Source organism: Hypanus sabinus, chromosome 11 (genome assembly GCF_030144855.1).
Source record: "Hypanus sabinus isolate sHypSab1 chromosome 11, sHypSab1.hap1, whole genome shotgun sequence".
NCBI lineage: Eukaryota > Metazoa > Chordata > Chondrichthyes > Myliobatiformes > Dasyatidae > Hypanus > Hypanus sabinus.
The window spans coordinates 88,421,596-88,448,954 of NC_082716.1; the positions used below are offsets into that span (position 1 = coordinate 88,421,596).

At 42.9% G+C, this 27,359-nt stretch overlaps 1 protein-coding gene across 2 annotated transcripts in view; it reads left to right on the plus strand.

Moving 5' to 3' along the window:
• Positions 1-27,359, plus strand: part of atf6 (activating transcription factor 6) — a 342,394-nt gene that overhangs the window by 18,938 nt on the left and 296,097 nt on the right. Inside the window, exons 2-3 of one of the 2 annotated variants that reach the window (XM_059984870.1) lie at positions 9,985-10,046; positions 25,640-25,724. In XM_059984870.1, the coding sequence (XP_059840853.1) occupies positions 9,985-10,046; positions 25,640-25,724 (147 nt within the window). Of the gene's footprint in view, positions 1-9,984; positions 10,047-25,639; positions 25,752-27,359 lie in introns of both variants that reach the window. The other variant, XM_059984869.1, reaches the window with a different exon arrangement.

A 27,359-nucleotide genomic window follows, 5' to 3' on the forward strand; every position in this document is an offset into this window, starting at 1 on the left:
GTCCTTTATTTCAGTTGTTATTCTTACTTTGTGATCGTAAAGCTGTCACTTTTGAATGATGTAAATGGGATGCCTTTCCCAATGCTTCTCTTAGTCTGCAATGTGACCTTGAACTTCCAGTTGCTTGTCATTTCAACTCCCTGACCCTATCTCATTTTGATCTCGTATACATTTTTCTCTACCTCCACAATACACTTCCCATCGATTCAGCACTGTGTAGCAGCATTCTTGTTGTGACATTCAGGTCAGCAATTTTACATCGTAACCAGTGCTCCCATTTTCTCATCAAACAGTATCAGTGTTTTTGCTAATACCCTGTGTTCTTTGTCTAAAACAACAAAACAAAAATTAGTGAGAAGATAGAGGATTAGGAAGGTTTTAAAAACCTAATGGAGTAACTAAAAAAATCATTAGAAGGGAAAAGATGAAATATAAAAGCAAGCTAACAAATAATATCAAAGTGGACAATAAAAGTTTTTTCAAGTATGTTAAAAAAAAAGAGAAATGAGAGTGGATATAGGACGCAAGAAAATGAGGCAGGAGAAATAACGGGGGACAAGGAGATGGCTGATGAACTAAATGAGTGTTTTGCATTTGTCTTTACTGTGGATGACACTAGTAATATGCTTAATGTTGTAGTGTGTGAAGGAAGAGAAGTGAGTGCAGTTACTATTATAAGAGAGAAAGTGCTCAAAAAGCTGAAAGACCTAAAGGTACATAAGTCACCTGGACCAGATGAACTGCATCCTAGGGTTCTGAAAGAGGTAACATTAGAGATTGTGGCGGTGTTAGGAATGATCTTTCAGAAAATATTGGACTCTGGCTTAGTGCCAGAGGAGTGGAAAATTGCAGTGTCACTCCACTCTAAGAAAGGAGGAAGGCAGCAAGAAGGCAATTATAGACCAGTTAGCCTGACCTCAGTAGTTGGGAAGATGTTAGAGTCAATTGTTAAGGATGAGGTGATAGAGTACTTGGTGACATAGGACAAGGTAGTACAAAGTCAGCATGGTTTCCTTAAGGGAAAATCCTGCCTGATGAACCTGTTGGAATTCTTTGAAGAGATTACAAGTAGGATAGATAAAGGGAATGCAGTGGATGTTGTATGTTTGGACTTTCAGAAGGCCTTTGACAAGGTGCCACACACGAGGCTGCTTACCAAGTTAAGAGCCCATGGTATTACAGGAAAGTTACTAACATGTTTAGAGCATTGGCTGATTGGTAGGAGGCAGCAAGTGGGAATAAAAGGATACTTTTATTACTTTTACTTACTTGTATTTAAGGCTGTCAGTGATTACTGGTGTTCCGCAGGGGTCAATGTTGGGACCACTTCTTTTTATTCTGTATATAAATGATTTGGATGATGGAATAAATGGCTTTGTTGCCAAGTTTGCAGATGATACAAAGATTGGTGGAGGGGCAGGTAGTGTTAAGGAAACAGATAGGATACAGAAGGACTTGGACATTAGGAGAATGGGCAAGGACGTGGCAAATGAAATACAATGTTGGAATTTTCATGGTCATGCACTTTGGTAGTAGAAATAAATGTGCAGACTATTTTCTAAATGGGGAGGAAATCCAGGAATCTGAGATGCAGAGAGACTTGGGAATCCTTGTGCAGAAACACCCTGAAGGTTAACTTGCAGGTTGAGTCGGTGGTAAGGTTGGCAAATAACATGTTAGCATTCATTTCAAGAAGTCTAGAATACAAGAGCAAAGATGTGATGCTGAGGCTTTATAAGGCACTGGTGAGGCCTCACCTTGTTTATTATGAACAGTTTTGGGCTCCTCATCTTAGAAAAGATGTGAGATTGGAGGGGGTCCAGAGGACATTAACAAGGATGATTCCAGGAATGAAAGGGTTATCATAGGCGGAACATTTGATGGCTCTGGGTCTGTACTCGCTGGAATTCAGAAGGATGAGCGGGATCTCAATGGAACCTTTTGAAAATTGGAAGGCCTAGACAGAATAGATGTGGAAAGGATGTTTCCCGTGGAGGGAGAGTCTAGGACAAGATGGCATAGCCTCAGGATAGAGGGGCACCCTTTCACAACAGAGATGCGGAGAAATTTTTTTAGCCAAAGGGTGGTGAATTTGTGGAATTTGTTGCCACGTGCAGCTGTGGAGGCCTGGTTGTTGGGTGTATTTAAGGCAGGGATTGATAGGTTTTTGATCGGACATGGCATCAAAGGTTACAGGGAGAAGGCAGACAGACAGACATACTTTACTGATCCCGAGGGAAATTGGGTTTCGTTACAGCCGCACCAACCAAGAATAGTGAAGAAATATAGCAATATAAAACCATAAATAATTAAATAATAAGTTAATCATGCCAAGTGGAAATAAGTCCAGGACCAGCCTATTGGCTCAGGGTGTCTGACACTCCAAGGGAGGGGTTGTAAAGTTTGATGGCCACAGGGAGGGATGACTTCCTATGACGCTCAGTGTTACATCTTGGTGGAATTAGTCTCTGGCTGAATGTACTCCTGTGCCTAACCAGTACATTATGGAGTGGATGGGAGTCATTGTCCAAGATGGCATGCAACTTGGACAGCATCCTCTTTTCAGACACCACCATCAGAGAGTCCAGTTTCACCCCAACAACATCACTGGCCTTACGAATGAGTTTGTTGATTCTGTTGGTGTCTGCTACCCTTAGCCTACTGCCCCAGCACACAACAGCAAACATGGCCACCACAGCCTCGTAGAACATCCTCAGCATCGTCTGGCAGATGTTGGGAATGTTGGGGACAGAAGGCTGGAAACTGGGGTTGATGAGGAGGAAAAAAAAGGATCAGCTGTGATTGAATGGTGGAGTAGACTCAATGGGCCAGATGGTCTAATTCTGCTTCTATGTTTTCCGATTTTATGGTCTAAAACTTTTGATTTTAAATTCCATCATTATCCCTCAGGTGATTTTGATTTCTGCTGCCTTTCACTTTGCAGTAATCCAGATCGATGCAAGTCTTAACTTTTCATTTATTTCTGCCTTTGTGCTCACCAACCCCACCCCCATGTTATAAACACAGGAAATTCTGATGAAAATCCAAAGTTACACACACAGCATGCTGGAGGAGCCCAGCACCCATGGAATTTAACCAACAGTCTGTTTTGGGCCAGCTATAGTTTAATAATATAATAATATAGTTTAATAGGGACTTAAAGATGTTTTACTGTGTTGAAGTTCTGGCAAAAATGAAAATTACTAGGAAATAGCAGCTGCACTCAATATTTCTTGTGTCTCCATTTTGCTGTCCCACTGCAAAGCCTCTTCAACATCAACATCTGGATATCAGGATGTTCTTGATTGACTATAGCTCTGCATTCAAGACCATCATCCCCTCAAAACTAATCAATAAGCTGCATGATCTTGACCACCACACCTCCTTGTACAACTGGATCCTCGATTTCCTCACTTGTCATGTCCTTCACAGATGCTGCCAGCACAGGTGCAATGCATGGCTGTGCACGTGTCTTACTGTACTACTTGCTTTATACCTGTGATTGTGCGGCTAAGTACAGCTCCAGTGCCATATTGAAGTTGACTGCAACGAGACCACTGTCGTTGGCTGAATCAACAATGGTGATGAATAAGCATACAGCAGAGAGATAGAAAATCTGGTTGAATGGTGCCACAATAACAACCTCTCACTCAATGTTAGCAAAACCAAAGAGTTGGGTATTGACTACAGGTAAAGGAAACTGGGAGTCGAAGCACCAGTCCTCATCAAGGGATCAGAGGCATGGAGATGGTCAGTAGCTTAAAATTGCTCTATGTTATTATTTCAGAAGATCTGCCCAAAATCCAGCAGAGACGTGCCATTATAAAGAAAGCATGGAAATGTATTTACTTTCTTAAAAGTTTGCGAAGATTTGGCACATCGTCTAGAACTTTGACAAACTTAGATAGATACATAATGGGAAGTATCTTGAGTGGCTGCACCGTGGTCTGGTATGGAAACACCAATGCCTTTGAATGGAATAGTCTACAAAAAGTAGTGCATTCAACCCAGTCCGTCACAGCTAAAGCTCTCCCCACCATTGAGCATCTCAAGGAGAACTGTCGCAGGAAAGTGGCATCCGTCATGGAGGACCCTCACCATCCAGGCCAAACTCTCTTCTTGTTGCTGCATCAGGAAGGAGGTACAAAAGCCTTGGGTCCTACACCACCACTTTCAGGAACAGTTATTACCACTCAACCATTAGGCTTAGGAACCAGAGTGGATAACTTTATTCACTCCAACACTGAATTGATTCCACCATCTGTGTCTCACTTTCAAATAATCTACATCTCATGCTCTCAACATGTATTACTTACTTATTATTATTAATTTGTTTTTATTAAATTTGCATAGTTTGTCTTCTTTTGCACATTAGTTATTTGTCCGTCTTTATATGCAGTTTTCATTGATTCTGTTGCATTTCTTTGTGTTTGCTGTGAATGCCCGCAAGAAAATGAATCTCAGGGTGGTATACAGTGACAAATGTGTACTTTGATAATAAATTTACTTAATTTTGAACTTTACTGTTCCCCTTCTGTGATCTCTGCATCTCTTCTGTTTATCAATCCCATGCTCACCTAGTCCCAGGGTACATATCTCCACTGCTGTCCTGCACCACATGCCCATTTCTGGGCCTTCCAGTTTGATACTAGGAAGGATCTAAGGTATTTGTATTTATGGATACCCCTCTCCCCTCTTACCACCCGTCCGCTCCCACACCCTCACTCTCCCATCCCCACACACACCTGCCCTCCCTCCCACTCACACCCACCCTCTGTACCACACACAACCCCACACACAACCCCTCCCACCCTCCCCTCTCCGACCCTTCTCCCCTCCCTCTGACCACTCCCCCTTGGACTCCTCCCTCTCTGACCCCACCCACCATCCCCACACACACACCCGACCATCCCCACACACACTCCCTCCCTCTCCCACCCACACAACCCCTCCAACCCACAAAACCCCTTCCTCCCACAACCCCTCTCTCTCTCCCACAACCCCTCTCTCTCTCTCCCACAACCCCTCTCTCTCTCTCACAACCTCTCTCTCTCTCTCCCACAACCCTGTCTGTCTCCCGCAAACCCCCCTCTCCCTCCCCCACAAGTGCTCCTTGCTCCCACAAACCCACTCCCACAACCTCCGCTCTCCCACACACATTCTCCTTTTTCCCACACACCCCCTCCTTCACCCCCCTTTCTCACACACCCCTCCTCTCTTTCACCCCCCCTTCTCCAACACACCACCTCTCTTTCTCACCATTTCAGTTGCTGCAGTTTCTTCCCTCCTATTCCAGCAGTGGGTGCTCATGTCTCATCATTTTCAGCATGTTCAACCACACCAGCACCAAATGAGCTGAAACAATAAGCATTTGGTTACCGTCCAAACTGAGCAATGATTTTGAGTAGTGAGTGAGAAATTTATGCTAACTGAAAGATAATGTTTTTTTATTGTCTCCCTACACTATGCTGTCTGTAGTACTGACATATGTGAGCAACGCAGGTAGGATTTTTCACACAAATCATTGGTAGTGTATCAGGAAAGCTATTCTTCAGATATTTATTTACAAATGCTGTAGTTTAGCACAGGGTATTAGCTGTTTTTTGGAAATGCTTCAATTTTTAACTCTTTCCTGTCATTGTATTGTCAAAACATTTGCGATTCTTTGAACCCAAGCACAGAAAATGTCTTCCTAATCCAAAGGAAAGTGGTATTTTTGGATGTAGTACTTTGTAAGTATATTCCAAGTAAATTGAACATCCCAGGTAATTTTAAACTGATGTTTTCATTGGTTGGAATTGGAAATGGTGAGGTATTGGATAGATAGTGAACAGCAGTTCAAAGTAAACTTGCTATCAAAGTACACCTATGTCACCATATACAACTGTGAGGTTAATTTTCTTGAGGGAATACTCAATAGATCCACAGATCATTAACCATAACAGAATCAATGAAAGACTACACCAACTTGGGAATTCAGCCAGTGTACAAAAGACAACAAACTGTGCAATTACAAAAAGAAAGAAATAATAACAAATAAATAATAAATATCAAGAAATATAAGATGAAGAATCCTTCAAATTGAGTCCATTGGTTGTGGAAAATAATCAATGAGGGGGCAAGGGAAGATGAGTGGTTTAAACTAATATGGCAGTTGGATGGGAACCAGTATGATAGAGCTGAGGATGAGCCAGCAGATTTACAAATAGATGATGGAAGTAACATAATGTAAGGAAGGATAAACCAATGATTGGATACAAATGCAGACAGAGTGAAGACTTATGTTGTACCACAGAGCTGAAATTCAAAACGGTAAAGAATGCAGGACTGAAAGTGCTCTATTTAAATGCACGTAGCATTCGCAATAAGGTGCACAAACATGTGGCATATTTAGAGGGTGGTTGCTATGATGTTGTGGGCATCACTGAGTTGTGGCTGATAGAAGGCCATAGTTATAACCGAAAGGACAGACAGGAAGGCATAGGTGGTGGTGTGGCTCTGTTGTTAAGAGATGGAATTACATCTGTAGAAAGAGGTGTCATGAGGTCAGAGAACGTTGACTCTTTGTGAGTGGAGTTAAACTGCAAGCATTAAAAAAACCATCATGGGAATCATATATAGATCTCCAAATAGTAGCCAAGATGTGGAGTTAAGATTGCAAAGGGTGCTGGAAAAGACATGTAATAAGGGTAATGACACAATTGTAATGGGGGTCTTCAATATGCAAAGGGGCTGGGAAAATCAGGTTGGTATTGGATTGCAAGAGAGGGAATTTGTTGAATTCCTATGAGATGGCTTGTTAAAGCAGCTTGTGCATGAGCCTACATGGGAAAAGGCCATCTTAGATTGGGTGTTGTGTAATAACCCAGATCTTATTATTGAGCTTAATGTAAAGGAACCCTTAGGAAGCAGTGATCATAATATGATTGAATTCATATTGCAATTTGAGAGAGAGAAGCACTACTCACATGTATCAGTACCACAATGGAATAAAGTGAATTACAGAGGCATGAGAAAGGAGCTTGCCCAGGTGGATAGGAGAAGGGTACTGGCAGGGACAATGGCAGAGCAGATATGGCTGAAGTTTCTGTGAATAGTTCACAGGACACAGGATAGATGGCAGTGCATTCCATGCACTATCCACTCTGTGTGTGGAAAAACTTACCCCTGACCTGCCCTGTGTACCTGCTTCTAAGCACCTTAAAACTATGCCCCCTCATGTTAGCCACTTCAGCCCTGGGATAAAGCCTCTGGCTATCCACATGATCAATGCTTCTCATTATGTTATACACCTCTATCAAGTCACCTCTCATCCTTCGTCGCTTCAAGGAAAAAAGGCCAAGTTCACTCAGCCTATTCTCATAAGGCATGCCCTCCAATCCAGGCAACATCCTTGTAAATCTCCTCTGCACCCTTTCTATAATATCCACATCCTTCCTGTAGGGAGGTGACCAGACCTGAACACAGTACTCCAAGTGGGGTCTAACTAACGTCCTATACAGTTGTAACATTACCTTATAGCTCTTGAACTCCGTCCCATGGGTTGATGAAGGCCAACACATCATACTCTTTCTTAACAACACTGTCAACCTGCACAGCAGCTTTGAGTGTCCTATGGACATAAACCCCAAGATAGTTTTCTCTGATCCTCCGCACTGACAAGAGTCTTACCACTAATATTATATTCTGTCTTAAAATTTGACCTACCAAAATGAACCACTTCACACAAAGTGCTGGTGGAACGCAGCAGGCCAGGCAGCATCTATAGGGAGAAGCACTGTTGACATTTTGGGCTGAGACCCTTCATCAGGACTAACTGAAAGGAAACTTTGAAGGGGAAACTTTGAATGAAGGGGTTAACATATGAGGAGCTTTGGGCCTGTAATCACTGGAATTCAGTAGAATGCAGGGAGAATCTCATTGAAACCTACTCAATATTGAAAAGGCTAGATAGGGTGGCTTTGGAGAGGCTGTTTCCTCTGGTGGGGGTATCCAGAATGAGAGGGCACAGCTTCAGAAATGAAGGGTGACCTTTTAGAACAGAGGTAAGGAGGAATTTTTTTTTAGCCAGAGAGTTGTGAATCTGTGGAATGCTGTGCCACAGACTGCGGTGGAGGCCAAGTCTGTGAATATATTTATGGTGGAAGTTGATAGTTTCCTGATCGGTCAGGCCATCAAAGGGTATGGTGAGAAGCAGGTCTATGGGGTTGAGTGGGATCTGGGATCTGCCATGATGGTATGGCAGAGCAGACTTGATGGGCTGAATGGCCTCATTCAGCTCCTATGTCTTGTAGTCTCATGGAGTGGAGTTGTCCCCTTTAGTTCAAGAGCCTGATGGTTGAAGGGTACTAGCTGTTTCTGAACCTTGTGGTATGAGTCCTGTACCTTTGTCCTGATGGCAGCAGTGAGAAGGGAGCATGACCTGGCTGGTGGTCCCTGATGATGGAAGCTGCTTTTCTGAGGTAGTGTTTCAGGTAGATGTGTTCAGAGGTGGGGAGGGCTTCACACATGCTGGACTGGGTGTATCCATTACTTTTTGTAGAATTTTCCATTCAAAGAATTGGTGTTTCCACACTAGGATGTGATGCAGCCAGTTAGTATACTCTGTACTATACATCTATAGTAGTTTGTCAAAAGTTTAGATGTCATGCCAAATCTTTGCAAACTCCTGAGGAAGGAGAGATGCTGTTGTGCTTTCTTCATAATTGCACTTATGTGCTGGGCCTAGGACAGGACCACCAAAATGATAACACTGAGGAATTTAAAGTTGCTGATCCTCTCCACCTCTGATCTTCCAATGAGGACTGGCTCATGGACTTTTGATTTCCTTCTCCTGAAGTCAATAACCAGCTCTTTAGTCTTGCTGACATTGAGTAAGAGGTTGTTCTTATGGCACCACTTAGCCAGATTTTCATTCTTCCTCCTATATGCTGATTCAGTTTACGGCGGCAGTGTTTTCAGCAAACTTAAATTTGGCATTGGAGTTGTGCTTAGCCACATAGTCATAAGTGTAAAGCCAGTTGAGCAGGGGGCTAAGTACACAGCTCTGTGGTGCATCTGTGCTGTTGGTGATTGAGGAGACAGTGTTACCAATCTGAACTGACTGGGGTCTGCAAGTGAGGAAATCAAAGATCCAATTGCACAGGAGGTATTGTGGCTAAGGGTTAGGAATTTATTCATGAGTTTTGAAGGGATGATGGTATTGAATGCTGAGCTGATGTATGATCAGAAAAAGGTCTCTTTGCCAAGTAGTAGTAGTTCCAGTGTAACAATTTCTGTCAACAGACTTTTCATCCCCAACCATCAATACCCTGCATTACTGAGAGAGCTGATTGTTAACACCAAAGAATTATGAGCTTCAAGTAAATTACGAATTAAAAAAAACAGCAAACACAAGAAAATCTGCAGATGCTGGAAATTCAAGCAACACACAGAAAATGCTGGTGCAGGCCAGGCAGCATTAATGGAAAAGTGTAAATAGTTGACGTTTCGGGCCAAAACCCTGGAGTTCCGCAGTATTTTGTGTGTGTAGCCAAATCTCATAGTCAAGCAACTGCTATTTTCACTTAGACTTTTCATGTATCATTCCTCTTTTACAACTGTTTGATGAACTGATACACTTCACAGCCAATAAAGAGCTTTTGATGTGTGATCTCTACTGTGATGTGGGGAATGCAGCCAATTTGCCCATCACAAGGCCCCCTCAGTCAACTATGATATTGGCCAGAGGAGAAAAATATTGGTTTCAGCTGTTAGAACTCTCAAATTGGTAGCTGGGGGAACTAATAGAATAAACGGAATACAGAAATCCAAACAGGAGATATCTTAGTGAATTTAAGACTATTACAGCTTCAGAGGTAGTAGTCTTATTATTGAAACCATTCTCTATTTTACTATTGAAAGCAATATAAAAATGTATTTTGCATTATATGCCAAAAATCCACCTCTGTGCAGGTTTATGATTTAATTTTTTGTTAATTATAGAATCATTGCTGTTTGAAGAGCTGAATGATTCCAGCTTTGAAGCTTTGAAGAACAATCCATTTGTAAGTACTAATAATTCATTCTGTCTTAAGCCACAGATGAGTTGAGCTGTTTGGTTGTTCATGCTGTGGTGAAAACTTTCCTCTTATCTAGTTAGTTTAAACAGAAACACATTACTTGGATCTTTGTTAACCAGAGGACATGCATTTGTGATAATTGGTAAACAAATGAAATTCCACTTCCTGAATAATTAGAAGCACATCTTCAAAGTACATTTATTATTATTGTATGCAGTGTACAACCCTGAGATTTATCTTCTCCACAGACAGTCACGAAACAAAACCATGGAATGTGTTCAAAGAAAAAACTGTAGATCACAGGCTCCAACAGTACTAGAAAGATATTTTAAAAGAAAAAGAAGACGTGAAAGAAACAGTTACTTGTGTTAGTGATGTTCACTGCTGCCATCTTCTTCCAGATGTGATATGATTGAAATATGCTGACATTTGAATGTGACTGAAAATTATGTCAATCTCATATAGCCTCAAAATTATGTTCTTCAACCAGAAATGGTTAACAGTTGTCAAATGCCAGGTGTGGTCCATTTTCTCTGCTATATTTCAAAGAATTCAAAGGTACATTTAACGTCAGAGAAATGTATACAATGTATATCCTGAAATGCTTTTTCTTTGCAACCATCCACAAAAAACAGAGGAGTGCCCCCAAAGAATGAATGACAGTTGAATGTTAGAACCCCAAGGTCCACCCTCCTGCACGTAAGCAGCAGCAAGCAATGATTCCACCCTTCCCCCACCGGCAAAAAAAAGCATCAAGCATGAACAAAGCAACAGCAAAGACACAGACTTGCAGTTACCCCAAAGACTAAATTGTTCACCTGGCATTTGATGTACCACAGGTTTTCTCTCTCTCCCTAATAAGGGAGAAAAAGGTGTCTCCGTTTCACAGTGAGAGGGGAGACATAACAAATAACTCACTGGTTTACGAAGTTAAAACTATGTTGTGTTGCTTTTTCGGAGCTCTGAGCCGAAAGATCTGGGCACACAGACTTAGACCTTCCAATTCCCATGACACACCGATCTCCTGCCTACAATGACCCCGTCTCCAGAACCACGAAATCTCAGACCTCCGAAGGTGAGCGAAGCCCTTAGTGTGCCGAATAATGGCCATTCGTGAAACTCAGAGGGCGGGTCCCATTCCTGCAAAGAACTGTAGTCAGCATGGAACTTCAGGCCAGGGTCTTCAAAAGATCCCTGAAAGGGAAAAATTATAGAAGAGCTGTTTCCGAAGATGCAAGCAAAGGAGTCACCATTAAGTCCCATTGACTCTCCTAAACTTATTTGACAGATTGTTCTGGGAGTACGTGTCCGTACCTCATTGAACGTAGTGTCACGGTAGACAGGTTGGTTACAAATTTATTTAGCGCGCTGACCTTCATCAGTCAGTTATTGAATATAGGAGCTGGGACATGATGTTCAGAATTAGAGTCGCATTTGTGTCACTGACACATTACGTGAAAATGTTGACTTACGGTAGCAGTACAGTACAAAGCCTTAAAAATATATAAATCACAAAAAGTAAATTGTGCAAAAAGAATAACGTTCATGTTCATGGACCATTCAGTACTGAGTGCCATGATTAACAAACAAGAATGTTTGTTGCCTGATGCCTTTCACATCCTTGCCGGGGAAGAAATCTCTGCTCAATTACCATCAGCGCATGGCCTGCAGCACCAGAGGACCCGACACACTCGATCACTGCTGCACTATCATTAAGAATGCCCACCATTCCATCCCTAAACCTCATTCAGGGAAATCTGATCATCTGGCTGTCCTCCCTGCATACAGACAGAGGCTAAGGAGCAAAGCATCAGTGGTAAGCACAACAAAGAGGTGGTCACGGGTGGGAGAGGAGTGATTGTGGGATTGGTTCAAGTTGATGGACTGGGCCATGTTTAAAGACTCATCAGAAGACCTGAATGAATGCACTATTATTGTCATGGACATTCAGATCATTCAGAGTCTTCCTCAACCAGAAGCCCTGGATGAACTAAGAGATGTGTAATCTGCTGAGGGCTAGATTGGTGATGTTCAGGACTGGTGACCAGGGAAAGTACAAGAGGTCCAGGTATGACCTCCGGAAAACATCTCATGTTCCAAGTAGCATTTTCAGACTAAACTTGAATCACGAACTTGAACCTTGATAGCTGTGGCAGGGATTAAATGTCATCACCTCTGTGAAAGCAAAACTAAGCAACATAAATGACAACAAAGTTTTCCTGGAAAAAGGTTTCACTCCCAGATGAGCTCAGTACCTTTTTATGCTGGCTTTGACTGACACATTATGGAGGCACGTTTATGAATTCCTGTTGCCCTTGATGACCCTGTGATCTTAGAGGAGAATGTGAGAGCATCCTTCAGGTGGGTGAACCCACAGAAAGCATCTGGCCCAGACAATGTATCTGGCTAAGTATTGGAGACCTGTGCTAATCAACCGGCTGAAGTGTTTACTGACCTCTTCAACCTCTAGCTTCAGCAGTCTGAGTTACTCACCTGCTTTAAGCAGGCCTCATCATCCTGGTGCCCAGGAAGAAAACTGTAACCTGCCTCAATAACTAACATCCAGTAGCACTTAATTCCACTGTGATGAAGTTCTCAGAGAGGTTTGTCATAGTATATCAGCTGCTGTCTGAGGAGTGACTTCAATCCACTCCAATTTGCCTACTGGCACAACAGATTAGCAGCAGATGCCATTTCACTGGCTCTTCACTCAGCTCTAGAACATCCGGACAATGAAGATGCCATATAAAATGCTGGTGGAACGCAGCAGGCCAGGCAACATCTATAGGAAGAAGTACAGTCCACGTTTCAGGCTAAGACCCGAAAACTTCAACTGTACTTCTTCCTATAGATGCTGCCTGGCCTGTTACGTTCCACCAGCATTTTGTGTGTGTTGCTTGAATTTCCAGCATCTGCAGATTTCCTTGTGTGAAGATGCCATATGTCAGGATGCTCTTCATTGACAACAGCTCAGCATTTTAACATGATCATTCCCTCAAACCTGATCACAAAGCTCCAAGACCTAGGCATCAACATCACCTTGTGCAACTGGATCCTCAATTTCCTCATTTGCAGACCCCAGTCAGTCAGGTTGGCAACCACATCATCTCCACAATCTCCTATCGGTGCAGGTGCACCACAAGGTTGTAAGCTTAGCCCCCTGCTCTACTTGATTTATACCTATGACTATGTGGCAAAGTACAGTTCCAATACCATGGTTTAAGTTTTAAGTTGGCCTAATCAAAGGTGGTGACAAATTGGCACAGATTGAAAATCTGACTGAACGGTGCCACAACAACCTCATTATCAACATCAGCAATATCAGCTGATTATTGAAAACAGGAGGAAGGAACCAGAGGTCCACAAGCTGTTAGGGGGTTGGAGATAGACAGGGTCAGTAACTTGAAATTCTTTTGCGTTATCATATCAGAGGATCTGTCACGGGATGAGGACAAAAGTGTCATCACAAAGAAGGCCCAGCAGTGCCTCTACTATCATAGAAGTCTGTGCAGATATGGCATGTCATGTAAAACTTTGACAAACTTGTATCAATGCACAGTGGAAAGTATCCTGATTGGTTTTATCACAGTTTGGAAATACAAGAGTGGATATTAGATTGCTGAAAAATGGTTGCAATAATCAAGGGGGATTTCAATGGGAGTAGATGGGGAAAAAAATCAAGTTGGTGCAGAATCCCAAGGGAGAGAATTTATAGAATGCCTACAAAATGGCTTTTTGAGCCTATTATAGGAATGGCAATTCTGGACTGGATGTTATACAATGACCCAGATTGGATTAGGGAGCTTAAGGTAAAGGAATCCTTAGGAGGCAGTGACCATAATATGATAGAATTCCCCTGCAGTTTTGCAGGGAGAAGCTCAAGTTAGATGTATCAGTATTGCAGTGGATTAAAGGGAATTGTACAGGCTGAGAGAGGAGCTGGCCAAAGTTGATTGGAAGGGGACACTAGCAGGGATGAAGGCAGAACAGCAATGTCTGGAGTTTTGTGTGAGCAATTCAGAAGGCATGGGAAATTTACATCCCAAAGATGAAGAAGTATTCTAAAGGGAGCATGAGGCAACCTTGGCTGACAAAGGAAGTCAAAGACAGCATAAAAGCAAAAGAGAGGGCATATAAAATAGCAAACATTAGTGGGAAATTAGAGAATTGGGAAAACTAACAGGTGGCAACAAAGAAGCCATCAAGAAAGAAAAGATGAAATTTGAAGCTAAGCTGGCCAATAATGTAAAAAAGGATATAATTTTTTTTCAGTTATAGAAAGAGTGAAGGAGAGGAGAGTGGATATTGAATCATTAGAAAATGATTCTGAAGAGATAGTAATAGGGAACAAAGAAAGAGTGGATAAACGTAGTATTTTGCTTCAATCTTCACTGTGGAAGACACCAGCAGAATGCCAGAAATGCGAGAGTGCCAGAGGGCACAGGTGAGTGTTGTTACCGTTACTCAGGAGAAGGTGCTTGTGAAGCTGAAAAGTAAAGCTAGTTAATTCACCTGAACCAGATGGACTTTACCCTAGTGTTCTGAAAGAGGCAACTGAAGGGACTGTGGAGTAATTAGTAATGATCACTGGATTCTGGAAAGGTTCTGGAGGACTGGAAAATTGCAAGTGTCACCCCACTCTCTCAGAAGGGAGGGAAGCAGAAGAAAGGCTAACTGGCCTATAATTTCCTGACTTCAGTAGTTAGAAAATTGTTGGAGTCAGTTATTAAGGATGAGGTTCTGGGGTGCTTGGAAATACATTATAAAACAGGTCAAAATTGCCATGGTTTCCTGAAGGGTGAATCTTGCCTGAAATATAGTGCATAGAACATCTACAGCAAGTTGCAGGCCCTTCAGCCCACAATGTTGGTCTGACCATGAAACCTACTCTAGAAGCTGCCTATAATTTCCCTACTGCATATGTTTGTCTAAGCTCTATATACCTATCTGAGTCTCTTAGCCTCTTGTATTAGCCATTTCAGCCCTGGGAAAAGCTTCTGGCTATCCACACGATCAATGCCTCTCATTATCTTATACATCTTTATCAAGTCACCTCTCATCCTTCCAAGTTCACTCAGCCTATTCTCATAAGGCATGCTCTCCAATGTCTGGGTAGCCTCCAACATGATGGCATGAACATTGATTTCTCTAACTTCAATTAATGCCCCCCCCTTACCTCATCCCTTATCTATATCTATCTATCTATTTATTTATTTGTTTATTTATTAATTTTTTTCCCCTTTATTTCCTGTTTTTTTTTCTCTCTCTGTCCCTCTCATTATCACTCCTTGACTGCTCTCCATCTCCCTCTGGTGCTCCTCTCCCCCTTTCTTTCTGCCTAAGTCTTCTGTCCCCTGATCCTCTCCCTTCTCCAGCTGTGTATCCCTTTTGCCAATCAACTTTCCAGCTCTTGGCTTCATTGCTCCCCCTCCTGTCTTCTTCTATCATTTTGGATCTCCCCCATTTTCAAATTTCCTACTATCTCTTCTTTCAGTTAGTCCTGACGAAGGGTCTCGGCCTGAAACGTTGACTGTACTTCTTCCTATAGATGCTGCCTGGCCTGCTGCATTCCACCAGCATTTTGTGTGTGTTGCTTGAATTTCCAGCATCTGCAGATTTCCTCGTGTTTGTGCTTCTGCTTCTTCATCCAGTTCATTTATAAAAATCTGTTGGAATTCTTTGTCTATTCACTGTTATTTTCTCAAGAGAGATTCAGATGTTATTTACTTGTATTTTCAGAAGACTGCACATCAGGCTGCTTAACAAGAAAGGAGTCCATGGTATTACAGGAAATATTCTAGCATGGATAGAAGATTGGCTGACTGATAGGAGGCATAGAGTGGGGAATAAAGGGGGCCTTTTCTGGTTGACTTCTGGTGACTAGTGGTGTGCTGCGGGCCTCTGTGTTGGGACCACTTCTTTTCACGTTATACGTTAATGATTTGGATGACAGAATTGATGGCTTTGTTGCTAAGTTTGTGGACAATATAAAAATAGGTGGAGGGACAGGTCGTGTTGAGGAAACGGGGTCTGCAGAAGGATTTTGATAGATTAAGAGAATGGGAAAAGAAAAGGCAGATGAAATACAGTGAAGAGAAGTATATGGTCATACATTTTGGTAGAAGGGATAAAGGTGTAGATAGTATACTAAATGGGGAACATATTCAGACATCTGTAGTGCAAAAGGACTTGGATATCCTACTGCAGAATTCCCTAAAGGTTAACTTGCAGGTTAAGTCTGTAGTAATAAAGGCAAATGCAATGTTAGCATTAGGACCAGAATACAAAGCAAAGTTGTAATTCTGATGCTTTTTAGGCATTGATCACACCACATTTGTAATTTGGTGAGTAAGTTTGGGTCTCTTATCTAAGAAAGAATGTGCTGACATTGAAGAGAGTGCAGAGGAGGTTCACGAGAAAGCTCCTGGGAAGGAAAGGGTTAACATATGAAGAGTTCTTGTTGGCTCTGGGCTTGTACTCGCTGGAGTTTAGAAGAATAAGAGGGGGTCTCATTGAAATCAATCGAATATTGAAAGAGCATTGAATATTGAAAGAGCAAAGAATATTGAAACTTGATAGAGTGGACATGGACAGGATGTTTCCGATAGTGGGGTGTGTCCTGGGCCATGCGGCAGAGCCTCAGCATACAAGAATGCCCCTTTAGAACAGAAATGAGGATGAATTTTTTTTAGTCAGAGGATGGAGAATCTGTGGAACTCATTGCCACAGATGGCTGAGGAGGTCAAGTCATTGAGTATATTTCAACTGGAGGTTGATAAGCCCCTGATTAGTAAGGGTGTCAAACATTATGCAGAGGAGGAATGAGAATTGGATTGAGAGGTATAATAAATCAGCCATGATGGAATAGCCGACAGGCCCGTTGGGCTGAATAGCCCAATTTTGCTTTTATACTCTGGCCACCTTATTTTGTACCTGTTTAGCCCATCCTCTTCGAGGTTTGATAAACTGTGCATTCAGGGATGCTCTTTTGCACACTAGTATTTGAGTTAATGTCGCCTTCCTGTCAGCTTGAACCAATCTGCCCATTCACCTCTGACCTCTCTCATTAACAAGATGTTTTTGCCCACAGAACTGCCGCTCACTGGATGTTTTTTTGTTTTTTGCACCATTGTCCGTAAACTCTAGAAACTGGTTGTGCATGAAAATCATTGGTTTCTGAGATACTCAAACCACTCCAATTGTTCCACAGTCAAAGTCACTTGGATCACATTTCTTCCTCATTCTGATACCTGGTCAGATTAACTGAACTTCTTGAACATGTCAGCATGCTTTTATGCACTGTTGATGATACATGATTGACTGATTAGATATTTGCATTAACAAGCAGGTGTACCTAATAAAGTGGCCATTGACTGTCAAGAGGTACATTTAACGTTAGAGAAATGTATACAATATACATCCTGAAATTCTTTTTCTTAGCAACCATCCAAGAAAACAGAGGAATGCCCCAAACAGTGAATGACAGTTATATGTTAGAACCCCAAATTCCCCCCCTCACACACATAAGCAGCAGCAAAGCAATGATCCTTCCTCCCCCACCAGCAAAAAAAAGCATCAACACCCCTCACGGAGCACTCAAGTGTGCAGCAAAGCAACAGCAAAGACACAGACTTGAAGTGCTCCAAACACTACTCGTTCACTTAGTATTTGACATACCACAGGCTCTCTCACTAATAAAGGGAAAAAAAGGTGTCTCTTTTTCACAGCGAGAGGGGAAACTACTTGCTGGTTTACGATGTTAAAAGTCCATTGCGTTGCTTTTTCTGAGCTCTGTGCCCAAAGAACTGAGGTCTCTGGGCACACAGCCAGCAGCCAGCTTTTTGCTTTCAAACTTCCGCCTCTCACGACACACCGATTTCTGAAGAAGCACTGACCTCGAGTCTACCTGCCTCCAGAGCCATGAAAGCCCGAAACTCTGAAGGTGAACTAATCTTCTAGGCCGAGTCGTTGGTGTCTGAGTGTAACCCCAAGTCAGTCTTCAAAGGAACCCTGAAAGGGAAAAATAGAGATATAAAAGATAGAAATAGAACTGTTTCCAAAGATGCAAGCAAAGGAGTTGCCATTAGGCACCATCGTCTCCAAAGCTCCTCCTCTATGTTGTGTGTCTTATGGTATTATGGAATTAACAATGCCCAAGGATAGAAAAGCCTGCAAACAGTGGTGGGTACACCACGACAGGCAAAGCCCTGCCTGCCACTGAACTCATCTTCAAGCACTGTCACAAGAATGTAGCATCCATCATCCAGGCCAAGTTCTCTTCTCACTGCTGCAATCGGAAGGGAGATAACAGGAGCCTTTGACACTGCAGCACCAGGTTCAGGAACAGTTATTACCCTTCAGCCATGAAGCTCCTGAATGCTCAATTGCATGGCTAACTTCTGTCTTCTCAATGCTGAGCTGACTTCATAACTTGTCGACTCACCTTTCAAGGACTCTACAACTCAGTGTTATATATTTACTTATTATTTGTGTGATTTATTGTTTGTTGTCTTTTGTACATTACTGTTTGTTAGTCTTTGATATTTAAAGGTTTTCATAAATTCTGTTGTATTTCTATTCCTGAATATGCCTACAAGAATCCCAATCTCAAGTTAGTATATGATGACATATACATACTTTGATCATAAATTTACTTTGAACTTTGAAGTAAATCAACTATCAAGTCCATAATGCAAATACCAAAGCTGATTCTCAAAAGTAGAAATGAACAGGGCAGCCAAAGCAGAAAGTAAGAACTACAAGACAATACTATTGACTAAGAAAGATGCTCTAATGTAGGTCTCAAGAGACTGAAGTCACAGGCTCATCAGGGGCTGTGTGGGTTCGTGAAGGTGCCTCCGTGTTCTGTCAGCGATAGCTCCTTACTTTACAAAAAAATTGTTCACACACTTTCTTGGTAAATAATGCTCTTGCCCTTAGCTGTGCTAATTGTTTCTGTATCACATTAAGTATCCCAGACTGACTTTGTATAGTTATTAAATTTGCCTTTTCACAGTTATGTTTATTTGATTTGTGGCATGGGAGTAGGAATGATAAAATCTAAAATATACCTAACTAACTTTGTCCTTTTCCCTTATGAATGCTAAATTAATTATGATAATTATGACTTTATTTAATTTGCATGTCTCTGGATTATTAACCATTAAGTTGAATATGTATGGCACATTTGTATCAGGGACATGGTATTGTTGTAAATTATCCTCCAGAAATTTAGCACCTTTCATTACCCTTTTACGTTTGACTTTCATGAAAATATCATGAAAACCTTACTAATGCTCCATACTTGTATTTGTACATCGTGCTGCTTACCAAAGTCTAAGAAATTTGACTAAGCCTAAATAACACCCCACTGACTGATATTCTCTTGTGATTTCATGAAATTTGATCCTTAATTGTCAAAGCTTTATCTTTGTATTTTGCCGTTTTCCTTTAAAATATTGTGAATTTTTAATCACTAATTTTTATTGCAACACCAACAAATTCCATTCAAAGCACTCAGTTGCTGATTACATTTTGACTGTTTAACCCAGCCACCCCCAACACTCATCCCCATCCCCCTGCTCCACCCCTCCCCCCTCTCCCCTTCACCAACCAACTGAATAGTAGTGCATACACAGACAGAGCATTCTTATTTTAACAGAAGATCTTTTAAGTTAGATATCAAATTTGTCCACATTGAGATTGTGTTTGGTCGTGCATCATTTACTTTTGCTGATGATAATTCCAGCTAAGAAATGTCCAAAAAGCTCGGAAGCCAGTGAGTACTTGAAATATCATGAGGAGGTTTCCAATGCTGGACTACAATCTTCTTAGCTGCAGTCATGCCTGCCAGCCAGATTTTGTGTGTTTTTTCCATAAGGGAAAGGTGGGAAACATCATTTAGAAGATGTACAGCAGGGTCCATTGGTAATTGTACCCCCGTTAGTTCTGTAAGAGTACTGATAACCTTCCCCCACAAAATCAAAAACCCCTGGACATTCCCATACAACATGTATAAAAGAGCCAATGGTTCTGTGGGGGCAAAATGAGCAATATGAGTCAGCAACCAGTCCCATTTGATGTCTAATTCTCGGTGTTAGATATGCTGTATGATAGAATTTCAAGTGTATATACCGAAGATTTGGGTTTTTTGAAGCACCGGCAGCATTAATACAAATTGCATCCCAGTCCTGGGATAAGGACATATCCCAGGCTTTCATTCCTGATATATTTCTGGGAGTTTAATTTATCATTGACATATGACAGTATCTGTCTTGGAGCACTCTGTATCCAAGGGAACCTCATAGGCTTTACAAGCTGATCTTACTCTAAAGTAGAAGAAAAGGGAGAGTTTATCAATATTATATCAAGATATCAGTTCTTGAAAGCTAAGGATAGTACTTGCCCCACTAATATCTTTATCCTCTCAAGTTATGTTAGTGAATGGTTCCCCCCTCCAGATAGAAAGTGATTATTGTTCCATATTCCTGAATGGAGATGATTTGCACTATATGCTTTTAAATTTTAGGAATTTTTCTGCTGCTCTAAACACTTGTAGCATCTATATACTACTAAAACTCTCATGCTCTGTCTGTGACCTCCAATTAGTGCAAACGGTACATTACAGCAGCACTATTTTTAGCTAAGTCAACTTAAGATGCACTAACTTACAGAATGCAGGCAAAGTTCAGGGTTATATATTTGTATAAAATTGTTCACTCGCCAAAATCAACTGCCCCGTTTTCACCCGAGAGCCAATCTGCCATCATGGAAAATGGGACGGGGCACCAAGACGCATGTGCATGACCAGCCTCAGCAGCGACAACAACTGGAGTAAAAAGGCAGGGAAGTTCTACTTTGAGCAGTCAGATTCTGCTAATCACCTTCACCATCAACATGTGCAGGATTAGGATAGATCAAACTACCACCCATCAGTAAGAGATAAGTAAATCTTATTGCACTGACATGCTTTGAGACACCCATAAAACCCTTTGCTGCAGAGTGCTAACCACATCATCAAGAATAATCAGCATCTTGGAGGCTTTGGTGTTACTGCTTTGTATCTGAGTACAGTGTAAGGTTCAACGGGACATTCAATTACGTAGAAACAGTATCAGGGCAGCTGGAATCCATCGATGCTGGCTGATTATTGTTAGATATGTAAGCTCAAAGACTTGCACACTTGAGTACAAACGAAAGTAATCAACAAAACATTTTTAGCTTAGTTGAACTATTACAAAGTGTCAGTACTGTTGTGCAATTAAACACATTATATTCAATGAAAGTTAATTTCTTGTTTCTCTTAATTCCTATGTGATGCAAATAGTCTGAAATTATATTTGTGTTCACCTTTAAGCCAACTATCATAAACGGAAAAAATCTGAGGGGGCGCCACTTTTAAAAACAATTAATGTTGGAGCTGCAGGATAGAAATGGGTCCATGATTGAAAAGCAGATTGCAGTCGGAGCTAGGGACGAAACATGGAAAAACTGAACAATTTTTCCAAAAGTTTAAACTGGGAAATGCTCAGCCTCTCCAAATATATCATGTGATAACCCGTCAACTCCAGCCACTCCCACCAGCAGAAAGGGACTGCGTCTGTGTATGATCTGTTGCTTCCGGCGTTCATTGTGGGAACTGTAGTTCATATGGTTGAGTTGAAGCCCGGATTAGACGATAAGTAGGGACAGCTGACAGTGGTTCTGCGGAGGGAAGGGGAGTTGGGATGAGCTGTCAGCCGAGTCTCCGATCCTACAGAAGAAAACCAGAAATGTTGCCATCAGAAGTGTCTGTCGTTAAACCAGGAGGAGCTACACTTCCCTTTATACGCGTTTTTCTTCTTAAATAAACTGCGTTTTTCATCTTCCAATTTCCAAACCAAAGCAATACCAATAGAATTCGTGAAAATTTAATGTTCATTCTGGTCACATCAGACTGCACTGCCTTTCTCTCAAAGGGTGCCCCAGCGGGTCACCCCATTGTCCAGTATGGGTTAAAATTGGACTGTAATACAAATAACATTTTTTGTTAGATATATCTATAAGGAGGAAGTCCTTCAACCTTATTGGTGCTACTAGCTCTTGTTCAATATTTTTCCATGGCAAAACTTTATCCTCCTCCATCCAGTAGCTAAGTCTTTTTAATACCCAGAGATAAGGTTTAAAATTTGGACATCCCAGTCCCCCATCTGACTTTTTGAATTGCAGAGCTGACCACTTTATGTTGGGTTGTTTACCATTCCAAACATAGCATCGTGGTAACCTCCAAACTGGACCTCCATGTGCTGCTGTTTCCCCTTCCCCCACCACCACGCTGCCATCTGATCTTTCCGAGCCTGAGGGTCAATCACCGGTTCCCGGGCCCTCGGGGGCTTCAGCTTCCTCTCACCCTCACCCCTTCCCCGCTGACTCCACTAGCCTCCCACCCCCCTCAGACCAGAGCTCTCAACCCTGCTGGGTCTTCACCATCCCTTCCGATCTTCCTCTCTCTGAGGCTGAGCGCTCTGTCCTTAGTAAGGGCCTCACCTTTGTCTCCCTTCGCCCTCACCTCTGAGTTCCGCGTGCACCAGGACATGGAGCTCTTCTTCCGCCGGCTCCGTCTTTGAGCCCACTTCTTCGGTAGGGGCTCTCCCACCCCCACCGATGACCCGTTCTCCCGTCTCCAACCCTCCTCCTCCTCATGGACTCCCCACCCAGGACTTCTACCCACCCTGGATCTGGTTATCTCTAATTGCCGTCGGGACATTAACTGTCTCGACTTCACCACCCCTTACTCCAATTCCAACCTTACCCCCTCTGAACACTCTGCTCTCCATTCCCTCCACAACAATCCCAACCCTACCATCAAACCCACTGATAAGGGGGGTGCTGTTGTCGTCTGGTGCACCTACTTGTACATAGCGGAGGCACGATGATAACTTGCTGACACCTCCTCATATCTACCCCTGGACCATGACCTCACTAGGGAGCACCAGTCCGTTGTCTCCCAAACCATTTCCGATCTCATCAGCTTGGGAGATCTCCCATCCACGGCCACCAAACTTATAGTTCCCACACTCCATACTTCCCATTTCTACCTCCTACCTAAGATTCACAAACCTGCCTGTCCAGGCAGACCCATTGTCTCTGCTTCTCCTGCCCCACTGAACTCATTTCTGCCTATCTTGACTCTGTTTTATCTCCCCTTGTTCAATCCCTTCCTACCTAAGTCCGTGATACTTCCCATGCTTTACATCTCTTCAAAGATTTCAAGTTCCCTGGCCCCCACTGCCTCATTTTCACTATGGACATCCATTCCTTATATACCTCTATCCCCCACCAGGAAGGTCCCCAAGCTCTCCGTTTCTTCCTGGATTCCAGACCCAGCCAGTCACCCTCTACCACCACTCTTCTCCGCCTCGCGGAATTAGTCCTCACCCTTAACAATTTCTCCTTTGCTTCTCCCACTTCCTGCAAACTAAAGGTGTAGCCATGGGCACCCGCTTGGGTCCTAGCTGTGCCTGCCTTTTTGTCGGCCGTGTGGAGCAATCTATGTTCCAAGCCTACACCGGTATCTGTCCTCCTCTCTTCTTATGTTATATCGACGACTGCATCAGCGCTGCGTCCTGCACGCATGCTGAGCTCGTCAACTTCATTAACTTTGCCTCCAACTTTCACCCCGCCCTCAAATTCACCTGGTCTATTTCCGACACCTCCCTCCCCTTTCTAGATCTTTCTGTTTCTATCTCTGGAGACAGCCTATCCACCAATGTCTACTACAAACCTACACACTCCCACAGTTACCTAGATTATTCCTCCTCCCACCCTGTCTCCTGCAAAAATGCTATCCCTTTCTCTCAATTCCTCTGCCTCCACTGCATCTGCTCTCAGGATGAGGCCTTTCATTCCAGGACAAAAGAGATGTCTTCCTTTTTTAAAGAAAGGGGCTTCCCTTCGTCCACTATCGACTCTGCCCTCCATCGTGTCTCCCGTATTTCACGCACCTCTGCCCTCACCCCCCCCCCCCCCGCCAGCCCACCAGGGATAGAGTCCCCCTGGTCCTCACCTATCACCCTACCAGCCTACAGATCCAACGTATAATTCTCCGCAACTTCCGCCACCTCCTGTGGGATCCCACCACCAGCCACATCTTCTGCTCCCCCCCACTCTCGGCTTTGCGCAGGGATCGCTCCCTATGAGACTCCCTTGTCCATTCATCCCCCCCCATCCCTCCCCACCGACCTCCCTCCAGGCACTTATCCCTGCAAACGCAAGAAGTGCTACACCTGCCCCCACACTTCTTACCTCACCACCATCCTTGCCCCCAGACAGTCCTTTCAGGTGAGGCGCCACTTCACCTGCGAGTCAGCTGGGGTGAGATACTGTATCCAGTGCTCCCGATGTGGCCATTTATACATTGGGGAGACCTGCCGCAGACTAGGAGATTGTTTCGCCGAACACCAGCGCTCAGTCCTCCAGCAGTGGCAGGGTCTCCCTGTGGCCACACACTTCAATTCCACAGACCACTTCCACTCCAATATGTCTGTCCATGGCCTCCTCTACCGTCAAGATGAGGCCACACACAGGTCGATGGAGCAATACCTTATCTCCTGCCTAGGTAGCCTCCTACCTGCAGGCATGAACATTCAACTCACAGACCTCTGCTGATACCCCTGCCCCCCCCCCTTACCCCATCCCTATCTATAATTTTAGTCTGGTTCTCTTTCTCTTCCCCCCCTCACTACAATCTCCCCCCCCCCAGCCCTACCTCTTTTATTTCTCTTAATTCTCCACCTTCCCCCTAGCCCAATTCCCTCTAGCCTATCACTTCCCAGTTTTCTACTTCATCCCTCCCCCCACTTCTTATCCCCCCCTTAGTCTAATGCTTTTCCAATGACTGATGGTGTTTCACCTCTTTCTGGTCGCTTTATTACTTCCACCTTATTTTCAATCGTGATTGTGATTATTTTCGTGAACAGAAACATTGCCAGTTCAGAGCTATGCCACCGGGTCCTAATGTACACTGCACTGAAACATGTTAAATAAATTCCGGGGTTCCGCTGGGTCCAAAAGGCCGCCACACTGAGACTGGTTAAATAAGGGACTTAAGCATCCGGCGGATAAGGAGGACCGACTGAAATTTGTTTTAGCCTCAGACGATAAGGAAGTATTAACTTTAATACCCAAGTAGAGGACCTCATTTGTAACATTAATCTGGGGAGGGAGAGATAACTTACTTTTATCTGTATTAATCAGCATCAGTGCTGATTTTGACAGTTTAACTTCGTATCTTGAAAGAAATCCAAATTGCTAATATATTGTGATATTTAACAATTTGTTTGGAAATATGGTATTTCTCATTGTACAATTTAACAAATTGCTTCAGTTTTTGTCATTTTAATTTTCATCATGAAGTTGTTTATTTCAAGAGCAATAAGTTTTCACACCTTTTGAGCTAAATGAATGTTTTCAGGGTTGTAACACCGACATGGATATAACACTGTGCATTGTATCGTATTTGGAAATAGTGAAGACTAAGTTAATTGAATGATGTGTTCACACTGACAAATAGTAATATTTGTGTTTTTGTCTTTCATTAGGATAGTGACATGGAGGTTGATTTTAGTTTGGAATTCACACCCTGGGATTATGATCCTTGGGGACCAACATGCAGCTCATCTCCAGGTATTCCCTCTTCCAGTGATTCAAGTTGTAAGTATATCTGCAAAATTTGAGTGATAGGCTATCCACTTTCGAGTATACTAGCCAACAGAAAAACAAAACAGAAAAAATTGTGAATTATCAGCGTGTCATGTTGCATCAGTGAGAAATCAGAGTTGATGTGTTAGGTTGATGAATGGTCATTAATCTGAGATGCGAACTCCTCTCTCTGCCTGATCTGCAAAATGTTCCCCGAACTTTCTGATTGTTGACCAGCTGTATTTTCCTTGCTTTCAGAAGCTTGAGTTTAAAAAGAAAAGGAAAAGGCTGATATCAGAGACAGCAACAATTTGCATATGAAACTGAGGTTTAGAACATAGGACATAGAACAATATAGCCCACAATGTTGTGCCGACCCTTAAACTCTGCTTCCCATATAACCCCCCCCCCACCTTAAATTCCTCCATATACCTGTCTAGTAGTCTCTTAAATTTCTGCCTCCACCACTGACTCAGGCAGTGCATTCCATGCATCCATCACTCTCTGAGAAAAAACCTTCCTCTAATATCCCCCTTGAACTTTCCAGCCCTTACCTTAAAGCCATGTCCTCTTGTACTGAGCATTGGTGTCCTGGGGAAGAGGCGCTGGCTGTCCACTCTATCTGTTCTCTTAATATCTTGTATACCTCTATCATGTCTCCTCTCATCCTCCTTCTCTGCAAAGAGTAAAGCCCTAGCTCCCTTAATCTCTGATCATAATGCATACTCTCTATACCAGGCAGCATCCTGGTAAATCTCCTCTGTACCCTTTCCAATGCTTCCACATCCTTCCTATAGTGAGGCGACCAGAACTGGACACAATACTCCCAAGGCAACACAAGTGAATCTGCAGATGCTGGAAATAAATAAAAACACAAAATGCTGGCAGAACTCAGCAGGCCAGACAGCATCTATGGGAGGAGGTAGTGACGACGTTTCGGGCCGAAACCCTTCATCAGTTTTATAGAGCTGCATCATTACTCTGTGACTCTTAAACTCTATCCCTCGACATAAACTTTCTTAACTATCCTATCTACTTGTGAGGCAACTTTCAGGGAACTGTGGACATGTACCCCCAGATCCCTCTGCTCCTCCACACTCCCAAGTATCCTGTCATTTACTTTGTACTCTGCCTTGGAGTTTGTCCTTCCAAAGTGTACCACACATCTCCTGATTGAACTCCATCTGCCACTTCTCAGCCCACTTCTGCATCCTATCAATGTCTCTCTGCAATCTTCGACAATCCTCAACACTATCCACAACACCACCAACCTTTGTGTCGTCTGCAAACTTGCCAACCCACCCTTCTACCCCCACATCCAGGTCGTTAATAAAAATCACGAAAAGTAGAGGTCCCAGAACAGATCCTAGTGGGACACCATTAGTCACAACCCTCCAATCTGAATGTACTCCCTCCACCACGACCCTCTGATTTTTTCAGGCAAGCCAATTCTGAATCCACCTGGCCAAACTTCCCTGTATCCCTTGCCTTCTGACTTTCTGTATAAGCCTACCGTGTCGTACCTTATCAAATGCTTTATTAATATCCATGTCAATCACGACCACTGCACTACCCTCATTTATATGCCTGGTCACTTCATCAAAGAACTCTATCAGGCTT